Source organism: Lytechinus pictus, chromosome 3, assembly GCF_037042905.1.
Source record: "Lytechinus pictus isolate F3 Inbred chromosome 3, Lp3.0, whole genome shotgun sequence".
In the NCBI taxonomy this organism is placed as follows: domain Eukaryota; kingdom Metazoa; phylum Echinodermata; class Echinoidea; order Temnopleuroida; family Toxopneustidae; genus Lytechinus; species Lytechinus pictus.
In genome coordinates this window covers 49,154,582-49,178,714 of record NC_087247.1, presented here as the reverse complement: position 1 = coordinate 49,178,714, position 24,133 = coordinate 49,154,582, and the positions used below count along the sequence as shown (strand labels likewise).

General features: G+C 37.6%; 1 protein-coding gene across 1 annotated transcript; it reads right to left on the bottom strand.

The window, feature by feature from the left end:
* Positions 1-194: 194 nt before the first annotated feature.
* LOC129255526 (uncharacterized) lies at positions 195-24,133 on the bottom strand. Its single transcript, XM_064097254.1, has 22 exons — positions 23,561-24,133; positions 21,987-22,482; positions 20,189-20,227; positions 18,809-19,057; positions 18,267-18,456; positions 17,962-18,074; positions 17,341-17,693; positions 16,852-17,025; positions 16,301-16,476; positions 15,163-15,286; positions 14,212-14,481; positions 13,085-13,234; positions 12,306-12,563; positions 10,974-11,147; positions 10,537-10,662; positions 10,025-10,168; positions 9,177-9,344; positions 8,620-8,751; positions 7,336-7,461; positions 6,323-6,442; positions 2,831-2,950; positions 195-1,017 (listed from the first exon to the last, which is right to left on the bottom strand). Exons 2-22 carry the CDS (start codon positions 22,273-22,275, stop codon positions 817-819), a joined length of 3,696 nt encoding a protein of 1,231 aa, XP_063953324.1. The 5' UTR covers positions 22,276-22,482; positions 23,561-24,133; the 3' UTR covers positions 195-816.

The following is a 24,133-nucleotide window of genomic DNA, read 5'->3' as shown; positions in this document are numbered from 1 at the left end:
TAAATGATTTCAGTCAAGTATGAAAATTCGGCATTATTGAAATGCGGAATAGAAAAACGGTCTACTCCTATCATCATTATCAAAACAGGTGCTTCTAAAAGCATAAACGGGTCGTATGAATATCATTAATGAACGCCACCCCTCCCCCCCCCCCCCCACAAAAAAGTTAAACCAAAAAACAATGTTACGATATAGAAACATTTCCGCCATTTATTTTCCCCACATTATAAAAATGAAGCAATGCCGGCATTTGCCTTACATCAAAGTTGTGTAGTCCCAGATAACTGATAGTAGGAGGAACGCAATAGATGACTTCCTATGGTAACCTTGTGAAGATGTACTGTAACAATTCAATTCACTTTGCATTTTGTGAAATGTCTTTAACAATGACAAAGCATTGTTGCATCTTCAAGGATCAACATGGGCGGAAATCCCAGGGGGGACGTGTCCCCCCCCCCTACTCAAAATAGTAGGGGGGACACAATATCAAATGCCCCCCTACTATTTGTGGTCTTTTATGATGGTAAGAAATACATCATTCAAAATCGAAATAAAACATGTATTTTAAGACGAGATGACCTTACTTTTGGGATGATAACCTTTTTTTTCTTTTGCTTGTCAAATTTTCCACTCCCTTGTCCCCCCTACCTTTTGGGAGAGATTTCCGCCCCTGAGGATCAAGGATGTGACTGTCCTGTGTGACATTAAGATAATCAGACTCCCTTCTTGTTTTTTTTCCAATGTATTCAGTATACACGGATACAGTGGCAGTGCGATGTCATGTGCGGCCGACACGTATGCTTCGAAAACTTGAAATTAATTTTCATCGTCATGGCTTCCCGAGGGCGCTATTCTCTGAAGAACGTATATTTCGTCGCCTTCATCGACAGTGACAAACAATGTAAAACATTGATTGCACACAACTCTTCTGATGCGACTGTTAATCATGAACTTTTGAAGCTGCGAAATGGTCCCTGATGATTTGTCGATTCGCCACCATTCTAAGTAACCTTTGTCCTAGAGGAACGGAAAAAAGAGAAGATGAAAAAAAGAATGAATTTTAAGGTCAAGAGGATGACTGTGACTTTTTGAAATTAGGTTTTCAGTATTGCATCTACAACTCGGTAAAATTCGCTGTGCAAAGAAAGAAGGTATCCTTATGGTAGAAATTTATTTTCTATACCTATCATAGATTTGTCTCTTTTTGCAAGGGGCTTTTTTCTGAATCATGTTTTACCATCAGCAGCGCTAGTATAATAATGAATGTGCACCCGTGTTGTTTCTATAGAACAAATCATGACTGGTGTTCGTTTCATGAAGAAATAAAAGAAGAAAAGGGGAAAGGAGGGGGAGATAGAAAAAGTCGAATATAATCAATATATATATATATATATAGGGCGCTTAAACCCCCTACTTTCAAGCTATTATGAGTGGGCTTTTTTTAACACAGACCATGTCGTCATAAAAATACCCTGACACTGCACCCCCCCCCCCCTAAGTAGCAATGATGAGTAGGGTGGGAGATCACTTCTGTCAAAACCCCATGTTCGTTTATCATCTACAAGTTTTGATATCACAGTAAATGATGTTCCATTAAGCCCAGCGCACAGTATGCGATTCTTTGCGATCCGAATTTCACAGAGATTGTAATAACATTTGATATGGATATCCAACCAATACATTCTCAGCGATCATGAGCCCGGGGGCCACTTCCATTGACGAGTGAATACCATGCACGACCATGTGGTCTCGAAAAGCACCCTAAAGAAGTATTTTCCATATTCTGAAAATGCACCCCTTAACAAGATTGGCGTGTGAAACCCTACGTACCTTAACAAGTATTGGAAACAAAACGACACTCTTGGAAAGTATTTCCTGAATTGAACCCCTAAACAAGTACAGCGATATTTTAATTGTTATGTCACAGACGTCGGTCCTTCGGTTTTACCTTTACCTACATCATTGGGGTATAGTACGGCCAAACCTCCCACACCTCGCGAAAATCGTACTCTAAACATGTAGTGTTGACTGTTGGGGCAAAAAGTACATCCTTTATAAAACATTTTAGTCTTATTTTTTAAAACCTCGCAAATTCCCTAAAACACGTAACTTTCCTAGCAAAATAGATACCATTTTTTTTTATTATTTTAGTGTTTTTACACCCTTATTACGTTACGTAGGTAACGTGCCCTATCTTGAACTTTAACATTTAATGCAAAAAGGGATTTATTTAAAAAAATCGCGTCGCATCGGATCGGATCGCATAGCGAGCGCTGGGCTTTATGATCACTTTGCCTTATATACAGTCCAGGTAAATTATACAGACTCCAAGTTTGCAAGATCACACCATAGAGCTATTAACTTATTAACTTCTCTTAATAGCTCCATGATCACACTAAATGAAAGCATGGTGAGCAGGTGTTAACTAAGGCATTCCGTTATTCTGCTAGAACAGTGTAATAGCTTTGCTGAAAGAAAATTCTAATTAATGGGCAATACACCTGAACAGTTTTCGATCTGCATTGATCTTTCTTAGCTTTCGTGTGGTTCCCATTGCCAAGTGATTGAATTTACGCTGGCTCTCCCCTGATTTAGTGGCGGAAAATGAAGCATACTCTGAACACTTGGGGGAAACATAAGTAGACACAATATCACTCTTCTAGAATGTCCAGTATTTTGGAGACGTTGATATAAGCTTGATTGAGTAACAACCTTACTCCACCACTAAATCGAACAAAGCAAATGAATTCACCAGGAGCGAACGTGAAACTGTTCCCTTTCTACAACATGTCCCGAATTGTAAAGAGTTTTTAGTGTGGTATATACTCACAAAGTATTTAACTGCTCCAGCAGTGACAAGCATGGTTCCATCAGACGAGAAATGATAGTCAGTTACATCCGCATAGGTCGTATGTATACCTCGCCTGCACAAGGTTCTAGACTCGAACAACTGAATGAAAATTATATTGTAAGATTAGAACTGTTATTCATTAATCAATTTTATTCTTGATTTCCTGAGTTGAACCATCCAACATCAAGACTGATATTTTAGTAACTCAAATATCAACAGTACACCCTATTTGCCAATCAACAACGTTGAGTATCCACCCTTCTCTTCACTTGATATGTTTTTTTTTTTTAAATGAAAGTAGTGTGAGTGGTTTAATCCACTACAGGCACTTTTTTCAGTTTCTTGAAACAAGCCTTCTGCCGTTTCAATCACGTTAAACATTTATTTTTAGGAAACTTTCGCAATTACGAACTATGTTATCATCATCTGCTCGAATTTTACATCATTACAACCGAAAAAACACCTGGACCTCACGAACAGCAATCAATCGCTGGTGTACAACAAACTAATATATGGTTTGACCCAGAGGTTTAAATATGTTTGCCCCAAGATCAAACTAATCAAACTAGTAGTAGTTGATTATCGAGACTAAGGAGTGGGATACAGCATTCGCACATCTTGGTATGTTGTATTAAATAGTTTCATTGTAAGGAGAAAAGCAAACACATTCTCCTCTGTCTAACATACCTTTTTATTATATTAAATATTTCAGTGGTTTGTATAGTCGGGCTGATAGTAGCTCAAACCGAAAACTTTTGCCTACCCACATAATGGTAGCTCGAGTGGCAGGCCAGCGCCCCCCCCCCCCCATCCAACCTTCCACCAACAATATATGATTTGGACACTCAATGAACAAATGCATGTCTCATACACAAAATAAAGAAAAGAAAGGACTGATAGTAGCTCAGTCCGCTAGCATTTGCCTACCCACAGTATGGTAAATGAAGAGGCCGGGGAGCATCCCCCGCCTACCTAGATATCCTCCCGCCATTATGTGACATGGAGCATCAAGAACCAAGGTATTTCTCACAAACAAAATAAACTGATAAGTGAACGGGCTGATAGTAGCTCATGCAGTTCGCAAGTGTATGCCCACGCATATGACGGTCACTTAAGGGGCAGGCAAACAGCGCCATCCTACCTAGCCTCTTGTCGAGGCCCTGGCGGCTGCTTCCCGAGCGAAGCGAGGGATTTCCCAATTCGCAAAGCGAATTAGGCCTGGCTCGCTGCTTCGCTATATCCCTCGCTTCGCTCGGGAAGCAGCCGACAGGGCCTCGACAACAGTGGCGTAGCTACGGGGGGCCTGGGGGGGGGGGCACGTGCCCCCCCTGAGATTTGGTGTGCCCCCCCCCCCAGGTGCCCCCCCAGAAAAAAATTGGCAGAGCAAAAAAAAAGGGAAAGAAAAAACGGAGAAAGAAGAAAAGAAAAAAGGAAAAGAAGAAGAAAGACAGAAGAAAACAAAAAAGAAGAAGAAAATAAGAGGAGGAAGACGAGTGAATGAAATAATGTAATTGAAAAAAAAAATCTTGTTATGTTACTATATAAAATGTTTGCTGGCGCATCGCGCCGGAATTGCCTGTTCGACGAGATTCATATCTTGCTCAATAGGCTGATATGGAGCAAGTTTTAAAGTCAATATGCAAAACATATTTTAGCTCGGACATCCAGCTTTCATTATTTTTTTTTCATTTACAAATTTCAGTGCTCTGTAAAATGTCCGTTTTATGGTCTACATATATCAGCATTTTAAGCTCACGCTGCGTGGTCACATTGTTTGATTTGCGAAGTTCATAATGTCTACGTGTATTCCATAATATTCCATTAAACAAATGTATTCAGAATGCCCAGATTCTAGGTCTAAATCTACAACATCGCGCGATAGCCTGCATGTTCTTTATTTAAAATATACATGTACTTAAATTATCCAGTTTCACATCAGAATATCAATAATTGTCTGCTCACGCTTCACGATCGCATTATTAATGATACCTTATCGACTATATCCTATTAATGATTTACAAAATATGAATAGAATGTCCCGCTTTTAGGTCTAAAATCTAAATTTTCTTCCTCTCGCGCTTCGCGCTCGCATCAATTGTTTAGTTACATACCTATCCCATTTATTAATACAAAAAGTGCTTAGAATGACAATTTTTTAGGTCGGAATATAAAAAAAATTTGCTCGCGCTTCGCGCTCGCATTATTGAAATATATACCGTCTTCGTGGGTAACTGTAAGCAGTCCTTAACAGGTCCCTTTTCGATAAGCTAGAACAGTTGATAAAAATTTCTGTTCGCGCTTGGCGGTCGCAGTAGCCATCTAGTTACATACGAATCTTGTTCAGGATCACACATAACATTGCCCAGAAAATTAAATTAAAAATACATAAAAGTAAAAAAAAAAAATTGCTCGCGCTTTGCGCTCGCACTTTTTATCAGGCTTATGAGATTATTTCATGTTTATGTTGTTTTAAAAGAATAAAACTAAGAAGTGACTGATATAGGTTAAGATAATTTCGGGCCCCGTCCATTGTGACACATACACACACACACACACCGGAAAAATGGTCGGTGCCCCCCCTGAAAAAGCAAGGACCCCCCAGTGCCCCCCCGGGTGAAAAATCCTAGCTACGCCACTGCTCGACAAGAGGCTACTTCTTACCTAGACAGCTGGTAGCCGTCTGTTTCGAGGAGCTTTTTTAACATTTTTTTCCTCCTCGTACACCATGTACACAGACGGCTCGCGATCGTGCAGCTGCCATTAAGGGGTAAACAATGCAAATCCCCCCCCCCCCATTCCCCGACGGGGCACATATGCATATCGATTTTTGTCTTTCTTTCATAAAAAAATATATTAAAAAGAATGGGCCAAAATAAAGATTCTGTTTCAACCTAAAATGCACCAAAACAGGAAAAAATAAACTTAAAAGGGGAAAAAACAGTGACTTACTTCGGCTGTCGCGCAACTCCCACTGCCTGGTTTATCCGAACTTAATACATAAACATATGGCCATTGAGTCCCTGTACAGATCGAGTTACAACTTCGGTCTCTGTAATTGGAGAACGGAGCCAACGGAGTTCAGCGGAACAACCAATAAAACAGAGGCCGAAGCTGTTGGTCTACCTCCTACACAACCTCCCGCCATTATGTGATTTTGTGCACTCACATTGCTATGATATCTGTTGACCTCACATGGATTTTTTTATTGTCTGTGAATTGATGTCTAATATGAATTTTTTTTAATTTACCAAAGTTCGGCAAAGCTTCTCCCAAAACATTCATGATCAGCAAATAAAATTTTCGTGCAAGAACATTTAGACTAACCAAATGTACATAGGCCTATCAGTGGCCTGTCCATGGCCCTTTAAAAGAAGCTTTAAGTGTGCAGCAGCTTTTAGTAATGCAATGCAAAAATTTACAAGCAATTTATTTTACGAATTTTATAAAATAGGAAAGACGATGAAAACATACCATTATTGACCCACCGACAACGAGAAACAACATGTCACTATCTGGTGTGAACCTGACACTTGAAACCGTTGTCTTATGACTACCCTTGGCTATCTGGGTTCGGCATTCTATATCAAATACCTGAAAGAGAAAATCCGTTTTATTAATAGTGTTTGACAGTTAATTTCTACCACACACTGTGTCTCAACCAATCAGAAGCAAGGATTCACTTCATGAATTAACATTTCACAATCGTCTTGACATCTTACACATTTTGAAAATTATCAATCATAATGCATATAATTAAACAGACCCAATTTGAATCACGTGCCAATATTATCGCAGTCGCCTACATCTGATACGAATCTTTTACAAAAAAATAACATTATCATTGTTGTTCCTTTCAATTTCATCCAGATGGATAAAAAAGAGCTCATTAACATTAACTAAATTATGTATAAGATTTAATTACAATAATATCGGGGGAATTATATAATACGAACATGAAAACAGTTCATTATTAATGTACACTGTATTGGGGAAACAGTTTTACAAAAGGCAAATAGTGGGCCATAGCTGAAGAAAGAGTTGAGTAAATCTAAAACTATAGCACAACGAGAAAATACAGCAACGAAGATTTATGAATAAAGCAGCCTTAAGGCTTGGTCCCACCAAGGAGATAAATCTCCTTGGTCCCACTGCTCTTATGGATGCAGAGAGGATGTAAGACGGAAAATAATCTTGACATCCGTTGGAAAACGTTATGTATCCGTTGTGTACCCTTTGCATACGTGTTTCATACGCTCTATATCCATCGAGCATCCGTCCACTTTGATTTGTTCGCCTTAAAGTTTGTCCATTGTCTGGAGCAGATGAAAACGGATGGAGCCATCCCGAAATATTGCTTGTCCGCTGTATCCGTTATGAATCCGTTTTGTGTCCATCGGCCAGTGGGACCAGGCCTTTAATCAATAAAAGGTAATGGATTTAAAAACATAATAATTACAAAAATATACTTTAAGACTATTAATTACCGCAACGTGTCTGTTCCCTGAAACTGCTAGAAGCTCATCATTCGGTGAAAAGACGCATCCAGTTATCATGGAGCCATCCAAAAAGAGCATCGATATATCACAGTCATCGATTTTGGAACCATTTAGCTATATGAGAATAAAGACATGTACAATGTAATACTGGTGTAATTATGTCAATATCAATATTCCAACATCAGTTGGTCTTTTTAAAACTTGAATTTTACTATCAGATTTTATTGTTAGAGTTTTAAAAAGAAAACCGCAACACTGTAGCCTCATTTCAATACATTAACTTCATGTAAGCATTAAAACACAATATGACTTTGAAAAGTCTCTTAAACAAAAACTCTGAGGCCCGTATTCTGAACCCGGGTTTAAATTAAACCCTGGTTTAAAGTTGTGGTTTAACTATGGAGAGCCAACTGGGGCACAGATCCCTAACATTGCACATCCAATTTATTAACTATTTGGACACTCAAATTGTTCATAACTGTCTGGGAATGATAACTGAAGTATTTCGAAATATTTTTCTTCATTATGTAAGCAAATGCAAACAAAATAATAAACATAAAAATATACAATATAAACAGAATTTGTGAATTTTTGGTTCCCCATAATTTTAGCACAGGGTTAGACCGTGGTCTTAGTTATTAAAACCTGACTTCAGAATAGACAGGCCTGAATCTTTAAATCTACATGTACATATTGCACTTGGAAGCTATTACACCATTATCTAATACATTAATTCGGATTCAAAAGTAGCCTTCTGGAGGTTCAAAGTCATTAATAATCGCTATTGAAAATTCTGCAATGTCTAATTAATTCAAACGAAGTTCCCACAGATCAGTTTTGGTGTTATAATTATTTTTTTTCTCGAAAATACTGACTGGACACGGTCGCTCATGGGTAGAGCGCCCCTAGATCGCCCACCTCATTAGCGGGAGGTCGTGGGTTCGATCCCAAACGGAGTCATGCCAAATGCTTAAAAGAAATTGGAACTTCTGCCTTCTTGGCAAGAGCTAATCGTTTTAGAAAGGAGATGGGTAATAATAATGTTGTGTAATGCAGGGCCCATTGGGAAAACAGTTCATAAGATCTAAAGTGGCAACCCTGGGTATAATAATTATTTAGTTCGTATAAATTTCCCAACCGATTTACCTATATGATTAACTTTAAATAGTACAATATTCGCAACATTTAAGTTAAGGGAGGTGTAAATTCACAATGTGTCTGTTTGAAAGTAAATACATCAGAAAATGAATGATGAACCACCAGTGAACTCACTTTCAAGACTATCACAGTGCTATTGGTGCACCCTACAGCAAGCTTTCTATGGTCATGTGATAAGTCAGCTGATAATGCTTGTTGGAAATCAATATGACGGCTTCCAGTTAAAGTTCCACTTCTCGACCAGCACTGGTTAGGAAAGAAAACAAATGCAATCATTAATAATTACGAATGCCTTTGCTTTGTTTCCATTTCTCACCCCCCCCCCCCCACCCGCGCGAAAGAGACAAAAAAGAGGGCAGTAATTTATGAATGGTGTTCTCCTTAGAGGTCAAAGTTAAGAGTGTTGACATGTTTTGTAAAACACACAGAAACATTATTTTATAATAAAAAAGATAACTGAACAGCCATTACATGAATACGAATACATAATTCCAGTATAAAAGCATTAATCTCTTCTGTAACCACAATAGTGAAAATTAAGAGTCAAATTAAAAAAATTAAGTACTCAAAATCACACTCAGCCCAATCACTAAGGTTATTACTTCTAAAGTGCAAGTTATTTTGTAGTTATCTACACATGGAATGTTCCGATAAGTTTCACATATTCTTACTTCAATAACAATTTGAGTCCCACTGGAGACCGTGATGATATGGTGAGAATCGAGGAATTTAGCCATAACAACCCTGTCTTGAGATGGGATGATATTGAACTCTTTTGTTATCACTGACCCTTCTTTTCTTTTGGATTGCCTGTTGAGGCAGCGTGGTAATGGCGATACCTAAAAACATAAAAAGAGATGCGCTTTTAAGATGAAATCAAGTCACCAAGTTCTTTTTATATCAGTAGTATTTGAATACATTTTATGTAAATATTCACATACGCACAATTTCCTTTAAAACAGCGTCAGTTTTCTTGCAAGTAAAAAAGAAAATGCACCAACAAAAAAATCTTTGATTCTCATTAATTTCGCAACTATCAGCACTCCCAAACTGATAAGTTACAAAGGTTTATAAGAAATGGAAAAGAAATATGGGCATTTGCTGTAAAGTGCAAATATTACGAATAAAAAATGGGACATTTTAATGTCTGAAACGCATACATTAATAATTGTTTCTTGGCACATTGCAAGTAAAGCAAGGACCTGAAAATATATGTAAAATATATTCTGTCAATGAGGGGTGGGACGCTACATATTAAAAAAACATTCTGTGTTTAAAAAAGAAGCAGCAAGAGGACCCAACAGCTATAAGTCATATCCGAGGAGCTATCCATATCCCCGAACTATACGAGAACAACAACTATTGCAAAGACAGACTGTAATCTAGTTATTCTACATATTTGGAGAGGTTATGAGGAAGACATTTCCGTTTTATCTTCCTATCATTATTTTTTTCGACATCATTCGAAGACTTCACTCTTCAATTGCACAATAATAAGTAACAAGACTTTTGACCTTACCTTGACGCGATTACTGGTATACGATATGATACCATGTAGATTATCGTGGCCCATCTCGATCTTTTCGATTGTTTCAAACTTCCTAGTCTTGTATATTGCTTTTGATTTCTTAGCAATGGTATTTCGTCCGCAGCATTGCAGCATCTTTAGAAATAATAGATACTTACATGATTTACGAACAATTCATAAAACACTCTTGCGATCCGAGGCAAACAAAATACGTGAATAGGACAGAGGTCAGGCAACATTTTTTACAACACAGGTCAATGTTAAAAGCATCCTGATTCTTTTATTGCAGATTACCGGAACTGGCATTCATAGCAGATTTACAGAAAATGTTGATCTGTGCTAGGCTTATAACCATTTGTATTATAATATTATCTGCTGAATGATACGTATTTTGAAGATGAGGTAACACCAAAACACTGACACACAAAAAACGACCAAACACATAACACCGAAAACAACATCAACATAATTATTCAGAGGATATTAGAGTTCATTCAACTTACCATACACTTTCGGGGATTCCCTGGTTTCTTCCCGATTAGAGCACGAATACTACCATCAGTTTTAAAGGAAACTCCAAAGGTACTTCCATCAATCTGAGGCCTGGAATCCTGTTCTATCTTCCACACCTAAACAAACACAATTTTCTTGATTAAATTCATAGGTCCATCTGTCATGTAGAAAGCCATGAACAATTGGGTTAATATTCACCGAACTTAATTGCATATAAGCCTTGATATTTCAGTTTCAGCTTTGACGATTTGATAAACTTCCAAATATTTTTTATAATCATTTTAACGTTTAGAAATACAGCTCATAGGCTTTAGGAATCTACGATAACGTTCTGAATGCGAAATGTTTTGAAACCAATCTTAATTCTGATATATTAAAATGCACCATTAATAATTACAAAAAAAAAATCAATCTTTAAATACATTACCAAAATGAGTCCGCAACTCTGATTGGTCACTAGGTAGTTGCCACACGCGCCATTACCATCATTGATACACTCCATCCACATATTGACGATGTCACGATAAATCCCTCCCACATTCAATCGATAGTATTCTGTTATCCGTTTAGTAACTGGAAAAAGATTCCCTAGATGAAGTACCTTTACCAAAACGCAAATAAAAAGAAACCGCTCAAAATAAACTCTTTGTATCGGATATTTGAAGGATAAAGGAGAGAACATGCATTGAGCCTGCGGGTGGCAATTCTTTTGACAATAATAATAATAATAATAATAACATTTGTAGGGCGCTTTATACTGGTGTTTCAAAGCGCACAGGTTGGCAGATTATAATAATATAAGTTATGAGAAAAGGTGAGCTTTAAGTGACGATTTGAAAATTTCTACGGAGGGAGCATTTTGGATATGAATTGGGAGTTTATTCCAGAGGGTGGGAGCAATTACAGAAAATGCACGATCACCATATCGGGTCTTAGTGCGAGGGCCATGAATTAAATTATTGGAATATGATGAACGTAAGGATCTGACAGAAGAGGAAGAACGAAGGGAAATAAGGTCTTGGAGATATTTGGGTGACATATTATGGGTAATTTTGTATACAATGAGTAGAATTTTTAACGTTATGCGAGAGTGAACCGGAAGCCAATGAAGTGATCGGAGAATAGGGGTGATGTGTTCGTGTTTCTTGCTCAAGGTTACCATTCTCGCTGCAGTGTTGAGGATTCGCTGGAGGGGAGAGATGGAAGAAATTGGGAGGCCGGCAAAGAGGGAGTTGCAATAGTCTAGATGGGATGAGACGAAGGCATGAATGAGTTTTTCAGTAGAGGCTTGGTCGAGTAGTCGCCTGACCTTACCAATCCTAAATAAACCCCATGATGCTGATTTGCAGATGTTCCTGATATGTGGCTGGAGGGTAAGGTGCTTGTCTAAAGTGACACCAAGGTCTTCTTTTAACTATAAACGCTGCAAACCTTTAGCAAATTAAAAGTCTATAATTATTTTTCCCAACAGTTTATGATTATCTTCCTCATCAGTATCGACATTTGCTTTCATCCAGAGAGGTATACGCCAGAAATGGAGATCAACTAAAGCTAAGGTGGCTCGCCATGTCCAAACTGTTCATGGAACAAAAAAAAAACATACAAAGGTCCAGTGAGAGATACAAATATACATTCACTTGTAATTTCCATGTACAAACGAGATTGGAGATTGTTAGTAAAACCTCTTTGTTAGTAAATGCATGATGTTCTGTCGACATACTCTTTTAATATATCGCAATTATGGAATTATGATACATACTGTTATAAACCCTGTAAATCCTTGCACAGCGATGAAGTGGCCGTCTTTACCCTGAGAACAAGAAAGTTTGCAGAAATTCACATTGTCCCCACCATTTATATCGGTCCAACGAGACAGCTGTCCCCCTCTCGTGTTATAGACACCAAGCACGCACCAGGTAAGGGTGACGATAAGACCATTGCTAAGAAACGAACAGTCGCGTACACTGGCCTCGTGGACTAGCGCCACTTTTTGACTTCCGGTTTGAAGTTTAAATACCTGCACGAAATAAGGAGGTAATTACTGTGGCATTTTATGAGCAACTCTCCAGTTGCTTCCCCAAACAAATCAATAAAAGGGACATTAAACAATCAACTTTTGTAACTAAATGACACATTATAAACAGCTCCACTGCAGTGAAATCATATTTCGAACAATAAATGAGGGGATATAATTATCCTCTAAACACATGTTCTGTTCGAAGTGTGGATCAAGGGGCAACGCCAATTCTTCTTTTTGCCCCATTTTTTTTATCACTAAAAGTCGTCCCTTCGAAATCATCCAGTATGTGTATGACTAACTCTCGTATCACATAGACACAGGTTTATGCAACTTGAGCTCACTTGATGAGTTCATAGCAATACTTCCGACACCACTTAGAAACTACTCAGATTGTGTAAATAATCAAGATTTGACTTTACATTCGAATCTAATTTTTATATATACGCTTTCTTGGGACCTGTTAAGCAATTGTTTCAGATTTTGCATGATAGGGGAACCAGTACAATAATGTGACATACCCTGACAGTATTGTTAGACTTGGTGCATGCTGCTACTAATCCTTTCTTGCCACACGGACTGCACGCTAAGATCGCTAAATCAAGGAGCAGGTCCTCATCTGGACTCTTAGCTTGGATCGAGTACTGTAAGTTGAACGAAGAATCCCACACCTACATAAAGAATGACATATTGAAACGATAAATAATTGGATTTTACTATTTTACATATTTTGGACGTTGTTATATGTTTACGCTTTACAGTACACTATAGTAAAATTTTACTGAAAAATTGTAACTTTTCTAGCTCAAGTTGAAAATGAAACTAACGTACAATTTACGAAACACCCAATTAAACGGCGAAGATTATAAAAGCACCATTATTTTACGCTGATTCATAAACGTTACAGACGAAAGTCGCGCAGCAGGTTTTCAAAAAATTACCATTAAAACAAAATGAATAAATTTTACCAACTTACTACGCGACTTTCCACTTTTACATTTTAACTGGTTTACTGTCAAATTTGAGACACCTTTTTTATACATTATTTCCAGCTCTCTTACGGTGAACGTCGAGACATAGTATACATTATACATTATGGATGGCCTTGGCTAGTTATTTATCGAAATTTATCATCTATCTCAACTTCTCAAGCAGCTCGCTGATTTTCGTTATTGGTAAGGGGTAGACATTAATTTTGAGGGCTGTCTGCACCAGCCCGAGTTTTCAAATTAGCGCGCTATTTCTGGGGCCCATTTCATAAAGAGTTACAATTGTTGTAACTTTGCCATTATGGCAACTACCATGGCAACAGGGCTCAGCAGCCAATCAATATCAAGGTTGGTAGTTGTCATAATGGTATAGTTACAACAGTTGTAACTCTTTATGAAACGGGCTCATGATCCGGCAAAGCACCGCCTTAAGACTACACAAAACAACATTTGAATCTTCAGCTTCCCATGTCTGTGGCACTGATTTATCGTATAGATGCTTTTTTTTTTTTTAAGATGATAGTTGTAACTATCAATATACTACTAATATGCAACATTTATAAAGCGCTTTAATTTAAACCAGATTCAGCATAGCCGTTGATAAGGAGATTTTTATATACTTTGCAGGTGCTAAAGATAACAGATATGAAATTATTCACCTTTAGAAAGCCTGATGAATCTCCAGTCACTAACAAAGATTTGCCATCGCATTTGACAAAGCTGCACCTTATTAGATCCGATTCGTCGCAAGTGATGCTCTTAATATGTGGTAGAAAACAGTCTGTACGGCTTAAGTCCCAGATGCAAACACCTTTGGTAGGAGAACAGATCGCCAGGAGAGAACCGTCCGAACTAATGCTCATATCCGACACGTTGTCGGCATGCCCTTGAATTAACACCCTTGTCTTTCCCTCAATCATATCAACAATCTATGTAAACATGGAGTGACGAATGATAAAACAGTCATTGACATACATGAATATTCATTAAAAAAATACATTAGCGAAGCGATTTTAATTATGTCGTTGATTCTTGGCTCTGCTTCTGCCACTGTAGACGTTGATGATGAGTATGATAAAAGATTTTCCTATAGAGCTTGTTCCTACAACACAAGGGATTCACGGTGTTTTAAGATAATAATAATAATAATAATAACGTCATATTTTACCCAGGGTAGCCACTTCAGTTCCAAAAACTGTTCTCCCAGCGGGCACTGCTTAACATGGCAATGATATTATTACCCCGGCTTTTGCACGGCTACCTTGATCGGGCGCTCGAACATTCGAGGAATTTCTTCCTACCGGGTACCCATTCACCTCCCCTGGGTCGAGTGCAGCACAGTGTGGATAAATTTCTTGCTGAAGGAAAAAACGTGGCTAGGATTCGAACCCACGACCCTCTGTTTGAAAGGCGAGAGTCAGGCCCACTAGACCAAGACGCATCCATCACCAATCACCAATAAGATCACCAATATAGGTACATTGTGTTAGTCATGAAAACTTTTGTTAAACCGTTCTTTTTTATATAAAGACATAGAGGCATAATGAGGAACAATGCAATTGTTAATAAAATGTAAAATAGTTCGAAACAAAAATACTATTAAAATTTACCTGAACTTGTCCGCCATAACCAGCAGTAAGTATTTCTTTGCCATTGGGTAGTAGTTTTGCACACGTGGCATATTTACCAGCAGGACTGTGTGTCACACTTGATAACAAAGGACGTTTGTCAATTCTGAGGAAGAGATTGGTAATATTGAGGAAAATGTAACTGATAAACATATAGACCTATTCATTGCATTTATTATCAGTCCGATATTTTTTTTTTTTTTTGGGGGGGGAAGGAGCTTTCAAACAAAATGGAAGAGTGTTAGTAAACCAATTCATTCCAAACATCCGGACCTAGGTTATTGGAGGTGTTTATTGTATTTCATCCTCGTTTTTATTTTTCAATACTACATTAAAATGTTATTTTACATATGGCCTACAAGGTCCTGCTGACCTAGGCCCCCTACTGTAGAATCAAAATGTTACACAGTGTTAACACGTGTGGTCACATTTAAAAGTATGTCGAGTTCTTTCCATGCAGTAAATCAACAACCTCAATGTCTAATGAAATATATCAACAACAAAAAAAAGCGAAAGAATAAACACGAGTTTTCACGACATTTTCACGACATTTATTTTGAGACGGAAATAGCGGCGCCTGGGTATACAAAATGGTTCGTACAAGCTCAAAAACTTATGTTGTGAAACTACAATGCAAATTGATTTTGAAGTCAACATTCTTAAATGTATGATCATTTTACTGCAATCTAGTTATTTCATGCCGTATATTCGCCGATAATTTGAATAAAAAAGGGAAAAGGAGTTTTGAAAGTACATTAGCCTGTGAAACAATATAACTAAAACAATTTAATATAAACAACATACCGAATTGCAATGTATTTTTATCAGAAACGGATTACAGCATCAATGTAAAAAAAAAAGCTTTGGTGCTTTGATTAAGAACTCAAAGCATCAGAGTGTTTTTACTTTTGCATTGAGCACATGGAACTTAGCATATTTTATCATTATTACTTTTAACATTTTTCCGAAAAGTAAACTAGGGCCTTTACAATTTTGGAAATTGCGTGTCGTCGAAATGTACATGCGGTCTCATCAGAGAGATTCCGCGTCGCGCATGCGCGCACATGGAATGCAATGAGAATATGAATACATATCGACGGTCGATCAATAATTAACTTACACTTCTGCTACATAAAATCCATTTTTCGACGCTCTGGCTCCACTTGCCATCTTTGCTCTCCTGTGTATCTCGGAGGCGTGGGGTAAACATAGACTGGTCTGGATCATATCTCTCCTACAGGTCCGGAACCGATTGAAAACCATCAATGATCTGAATTCATTACACGCTACGGTGTCCTTTTAAAATAAGACGCATTCATGAGTATTTCAAACGTAATTCGGTTTACTTTATCTGTTTATATATAATTGATATTTTGTGGTTCATTTAATATATCCATCTGTCAAACGGTAGATGGCTCAAATCAAAAACTGGCAAATAATGACAGGTCATTAATATATGTTTCATGATGTAAATACAATGAGATGCTACTGACTACCTGGAAATTCAAGCGATAACGATGTATAATGATTCCTGAAAATTGCCAGGAATGCTTTGACTTTTATTTCCAGACTCAAATAGCGGATTAATTTTAAGATTACAATATAGGCTATTCACTTGTAAGCGTTGTGGTCAGTTCTTTATGGTGACTTCCATAAAAAAAATAGTTTTACCTTATCATTTGCTACTTTCTCTGACATTAGATAATCATACACCAGATCATGAACCCAGAATATTTGATCTTTGTCATCTGGGTCACAACCAGAAATGGCAAGATGACGTTGTGTTAGTATCTTCATGCGGTCTTCGATTTCTTCAGTTGAACATCCCTCCAGCATGCTAAGTATCTGCGGAATTTAAAAACAAAACAGTGAGTTGTCAATTAAATTATGTTTAGAGAAACAAAATGTGTCACAGAAACATATGTAAACAAGGAATGACCACATTAGTGCATTCCATATTTATTAATTGCGATTATCCAAGCTTTGCGCTCGGATAAAAGGGTTTTATCCGGTTTGTTGCAAATTCAACATGAAATTATGCCATATTCTGTGATCGTTACATTTCACGAATGTTAATCTTCTGTGAATTATTAACGAAATCACGAATTAGAAATATAACCAGAATATTTTTTGGGTGATTAATATTAATCATATAGTCACCTTAGATGATAACCTCGTTCCTTGGTCAAAAACGGCAAGCCAAGAAAAAAGCCTCATGACTTCTTCGCGAGAGGGCAGCTCCTCGACACTCAAGTGGATCGCATCTCGAGCCGTGGACAACTTCTTCAGATTTCTCTCTTCAAGCTGCGTCACGTAGTATTCCCATCGATGTCCATGCTCTCGGAGAAGACTGCCGATGATTGAAACGACTAGTGGGGATCCATGGCTGAGCTCGTGGATGCGAGCTGCTTGTGGGGGAAGATCACTAGGCGGAATTCTCGTCCATTCCGACAGAGCCTGCGCTGATTGTGATTTGGAGAAACCTTCGAAAAGAACGATTTCTTCCTTGCGACCTGGAAATCAAGACAATTCATTAATTTATATTATTTGTCTGTGCTGCAATGAAACTCTTAACTGAAAGCTTTTGCTATTAAGCTTATGTAATACTACATGTATGTAAAAAGAGAGGAAATGCAGTTTCTAACAGTAATACAGAGAATGCTGCTGAAGCAGTAGAGCCTAGCTGTCAAAGGATTTGGTTGCAGCTAGTCGTGGTTTTCAGGAAACTTTTTTCAGAACTCTGTATATCTATACAAACATCATCATTATTACAACGCTTACCTAAAGCACATGAGTGAAGACCCTTGTCTCGAGTTGTGACAATAACCGTTGAACAAACTCCAAACGCACTGATTACACCTTGATCCCACACGTCGTCGAGAACCAGAAGGCACCTGAAACGAGGAGGAGAGAATGCACTCAACAGGTTGCAGAACCCTTGGAACTCAAACCACCACCTTGCACTTACTAAAAAACAAAAGAAACATAAGATACACAAAGAAAATTACAAAAGCATATACAGGGACTACGAATAATCCATGTGGCATGTTCCAAGACGAAGCCACCGGGTATAGAACCCGTTTTACCTCGGATATGACTGTGCGATGAGTGAGCTTAGCAGGTTCTTCCATTGATCCTTTGTTTTAGGAAGAGATGGTGCCATGAGGAGTTTGACATCTAAAGTCCGGCAAAGGGTCTCTAGTCTCTCTGTAATACATGCTGTACCACGAACTGCGGCTCCGATTGGTAACCAGAAAACACCATCGGGGAAGCATTCTGTACCAATACAACATCAAGAAATAGAACATGCTAATGATGAGGGAGTTGATGAAAGTTATGACTAAACTCGTAATCGTGATAATAATCCTGATAATGTAAATGATGATTCCTTAATATATCCCCAAAGCTGTGTCTGCATAAGACTCTGGAAAAAAAATATCAAATAACTTCAAAACCACAAAAGCCATCTCATCTTATTTATATACCACGTATGTCATAAATACAAATTTACTGATTCATTATTATTCCGTTTATTTATTCTAAAATACACTGTTGACTGCTCATGGATTTCACCAAGTTTCAAGGTAAAGAAATCTCATGTCAGTTGGTCCCTATTATTCTGCCTTGCCTTTGACGAGCTGTTCATCTCTGATTGCCTGGTTGATGAGGACTGATTTACCCATCCCTCCAAGTCCATGGACAAATAGCCATCGGGTGGCTGATGTGGATGACGACAGCGATGTCGATGTGGATGACGACAGCGATTTCGATGTGGACAGCTTGCGGAGCTTCTTGTTGACATCAGCGATTTCAGCAGATCTATCAGTAAGGCAGTCGGGTAAAGAAGGTACATTTCCTCGTCTGCATATGTAGTCAACTGAAGAAAAAAAAACGTCTTTGTATTTCAAAACAGTCGATTTTTTTCAACAATCATCCGGTCTTAGTATCGCACTTGTAAGAATTATGTTACCATCCTCATTCAGAATGAGACCACAATGTGCATACCATGGTCTACACGTGGGTAGTAAAATATTCACATGTTGTGAAAGTAGTGATGAGCAGCTTATGGAAATTGTCTATTGCATCAGAAAATAAGAAATTGATTCACGTTCGCTTAATCATTTTGTACAAGTAATTCCGCGTTTTGTTTAAATAAAGTTTCCATTATTTGGTTGGAATTACTTAGTTTGTGGCCTTTTCGGCAAGCCCTCAAGAACAGCAAAACGTTTCACTCATTACATATTGTCGGCGGTAATTGGTGTATACAAAAAAATCCAGGGCTGATTCGTAATATCAACCTAATTATTTGCGTAACATTCGCATAAATCCTTCATGTATATCGTTTTTAAAATAGTATGATCCTGCCCCCTCCGCACATACACACGCATTTATTTTTCGATTCTAACGCAACTGCCCCTCCCATTTCCAGTGGCTATGGTCCGGACACAGGGGCGTCGATAGGATCAGGTGAGACAACCTAAATTTGTTTCCCCCCATAGCAATATAGAGATATAAAATAATTGCACAACCCAAGACACTTTTTATAGCATTCTTTCTCTTTTTCACATTATTTTTCGTTTTTCACGTTTCTCCTCTTTTCTCCATCTTTTGACAGGGGCATGCCCCCTCCCGCTGTAGACCCCCCCCCCCCCTGTCTGGATAAACTAGCTAAATGGCTTTGGCGGTTTTTTCTTTAATACGGGTAAGTTTGCATTTAGAAAGCTACAACACTGCATGTGTTCAATGCTGCATATCATAACGTAATTCTACACTATTTAAAATGCCTATCCTATATCATGATGCTCTCTGTTAATGATAAGCATAAAATATTATTATTTTTCAAAATGAATTTCTTATGATTTTAATGCAAGAGACAATCTATTGTCTCTTGTATAAAAATCACCAGAAATTTATTCGAAAAAAAAATTGCTGCATTAGAGAACAAATAGGATGAGACTATGAGAGGTAATAATTACGTTGGAAATTGTTATTATATTAATGTACTTACTATCTTCCTGTGGAGCAATAGAAAGAGAGGACTCGATCTCTGTCAAGAGAGAACATGAGAGAAATAATACAAATTAATATTCTATTCACGCATCAGTTACGAAATGTGCTATGAAACAGCAGAGGCAAATGCCATTTAATTATCGATTTTTTTTCACTCCTTTAGATCTTATAGTATAAAAAATACCCTATTTAAAGTTTGCATCTTGCAATGATAATAAATGTTTGAAATTTGATATTGTCTAAATATAGAACTACGCTTGTTTTTGTCTGTTTAAGTTGATAAAAACGTAGCAAATCATAGACTGATTGCAATCAAATTGCTTTTAAGAACTTACCAAAACAGGCAATATTTCATGATTATCATGATTAGGCCTATGGGAAAAAAACGTTTTATCATGCTTAAAAAGGAAGCTCGGTCAATTTTTTTATCCCGAAAAAAGTGTTAAACAATTAATATGCTTATCATCATTAAACTACTACACGTCTAGGCAGCAGCATGATGGGTAAAATATTTTGTGAGAGGCAAAACACGGCGTATTAAAGGGGAGGCACTCCCAAATATTCGTGAACGATAGAAGTAATAAAAAATGACCTTTTCAAAATGAAAATCAAATTTCTTGACGGAATATGTTAACATAGCATGCAGAAAATAATATATTTTACCATTTTCGTGTCATTATTCTTCGTTTCCCCCAAAACGTCCCTCCATTTTACGCCAGTTTATCTTGATCACGTTGATAAACTCATTTATATATGAAACTTTTTAGGTAAATGGAAAATACCCTTTTGTTTGGTCTACGTCTACGTGTGTATTGACCATGATGTGTTAATACCACATTTTGAATAAAATATGTTAATTAATGTCCTATAACTGATAAAGCTTGTATTTTGTATTGCTCCTACCTGGTATGGGGATTTGTTCTATACAAGACATTCTATCACGACCATAGAAAATAGCGGCTTATATCGTTGAATGGAATCTTGAAGTTATGTAGGCCTAATAACTCACATACAGTAGAAGTTCATTGAATTTGCATTTTTGTTTAAACTAGGCGAGACTACCTTACCTATACTGAACTTAACTTCTAGTATAAAGTATAAATGCAATTGAGTAGAAGATACAAGATTCATTTCAACGTTTATTTCCAAAGCATTGCCACATTATGACATGTATTTACTGGAGGTGACAACTCTGTATAGAACAGCTTTACCGTATAGCGAGTGCACCGTAGATTAAACATTACTTTTCATAGCAGTTTCCTAAACATATCAATTATTAGTGAATGAGTTCATGTAATTCATGAGTTCTTTATCACCCCCCCCCCTCCGTCTCTCAATCACTCTCATTGTCCCTTTCTTTCATTCACTTTGTCTTTTCTCTTCACCAATTACATTTTTCTTCTGATTTTCCCATTCAAGGATTATTATAATCGTGATATATCGATTTCGCTTGATTTATTTATCAATTCAAATTCACTGCATGCTGCTTCTACTAATAGCATACCTTTAATAATATACCTTTGCATTTGAAATTAATGAATATCAATATTAGTCAAAGCAGTTTTGCTTGTTGATATTTTTATATTCAGAACTTTAAATTGGTTGTTGGTAGAAATACAATTGATCATTCCGACCTCTCCCGATCTCCTATTTTCATTAAACATTATGATAGAAATCATATCTATCAAATTAGAACCTCATTGTGTAAGATGGATCTCAAGAAGATGAATAAAGTATATGAAAAGTCAAATGATAAAATCCAGACTAATAAGATTGCATGCTGTTTCAAATCTCACCTGCCTCTAGCCAATCTGCGGCAGCTTGATTGCCTATCTGTTTCAGTGATTGGATGAGTACATGTGACGTCGCACCACGCCCATTACGTTTTGTCCAATCAACCAGAACCTGATAAATACATTCTTGAATGTTTCCACATTTCATTTTTTCGAGGTTTGCCAGTCGAGTCTCTTGAAAACCCAATGTCAAACCGAGTCGCCTGTAATCATCAGGATGCAGATGCTCCGAAAGCTCATGGAGACGAAGAGCTGACAATAGGTTGCCATAGCAATCCGATATGGCCGACATGATGCCAATGACTTTTCTTGTTCAATTGCCTTGATTATCACATGGATAATTTGTTATTCGCTTGAGTCAACACTGACTTAGTAGTCTACTGTTACTACTACTCTGACACTGACATAATTATGTAGAGAGAATATCCTTCAGACTATGAAGTTCATGCCTCGTTTACATAGTTGTCTCGTAAATGTATGTTCATGAAAGGTTTTCCATCTGAAAAAAATACATATTACCTTTCATGAGTTAAAGAATGTCGGTACAGTCACGCCACATTGATTAAAACAAATTCATTTTATTCAAATCATAAAGGAAAGGGAATACGACTGGAAACTATATGTCTATCCCGTATGACCGGGATGAATATATACAAGCAACACATAATATCATCATTTAGGAGGATCACATTCCCACATCCATATGAAGCCCTCAATGTTATAATAATTCACTTACTGTCATTATCATCGTCTTCATGGGACTAAAAATGAAATTAATGTCCTTAATGAATATTCATAAAGTGCTACGTGTTAAAGTAGTGCAAACACCAATAGTGCTCACTGAAAATGGCAACATAGGTGGATCCGGGGCCGCCCCGCCCACTATTGGCAGCGAAAAAAGAGGAGCATGACGATAATGAAGAACAGGTGGAGAGAAGAAGACAAAGCATATAATAATTTTAAGAACATGGAAAAAATAAGGTGACGGGGGAATAAAAGGAGGAAGAAAAGTGATTGAAAAGATTTGCTTGCTTTTCACGCTCGCACCGCATGTTTACCGAGATACATATTCTACAGTACATGAGGATTACATGTACGGGAGTTCGGATTATAAGCATGAAGATATGTTTATAGCTCCATGTTATAAGCATGATAAGCAAAACTTCAACTCGATCGGCCTCGCATTTGTAGTTTAATGAGATATGTTTCCTGTTCATGACGTCACATGACAAGCTAGTATATAAACCCTGTCCCCTTTTCAGATCCTTTCAGGAAATATATATAAATGAAGGTAAATATAGACATCTGAAAATCCTAATTTCTTTCAGCAACAGCTGGCACTGGCTCTCCAGGCATAAAATGGTTTGTGACATAACACTCAAACTGTAAATGATGCTTGGTAAATTGACTAAATTGTGAAACATGTGTGGGGTTCTTGGCATGTTGATCGAGTCATAATGAAGCCTAATCACGCTATATAGAGCAAGTAATACTAGGCCTAGATCGTGATACTATTATCATGGAGCTATTGTAGCTCCATGCTATTATGGTACGTTTAATTTGCACAATGAACTTACCAGGTTGAAAATAACATACATCCATAACATCCAATCTGTGTTTATATCTCATCGACCCTATGACCATGCTGACGAGGGAAGGCTTTTATGAAAGAAGCTACAACCAGACTACAAACACGAAAAAGGCTATAGCTAGGCCTACTATAGCTACAGCTCCCGTTTGATGGTTATTTTCCTTCCGCTTTTTTTTACTTTCCGGTGACCATGATATCGAGAATACACGCCTTATTCACGTTCCGCGTGGTCGGGCCGCCATTGAAATCCCAAGCTAGCTGTCTTGATAGTTCCATTATTATGGAAAGGCGATGTCGTCTTCGAATATATCTGCCGTGAAAGCTGAAGGATGAGTCACAGTCTGCTCGTGCAAGGAGTAATACAATTATGATCGCCGTTCTTTCATAAAGAGGCATCTTCGTTTGTGTAGTCGTTCACGAAGACCTTATGAGAGCATTCTGTGACAATTTGGGGCAATTTGTACTTTTTGAGTTTCAGTATATATCTGTCTTCTTTGAGAAATAATCAGAAAAGGCAGATCTGATACATCGGTTTGGGGGATCTTTTAACAACCAACAT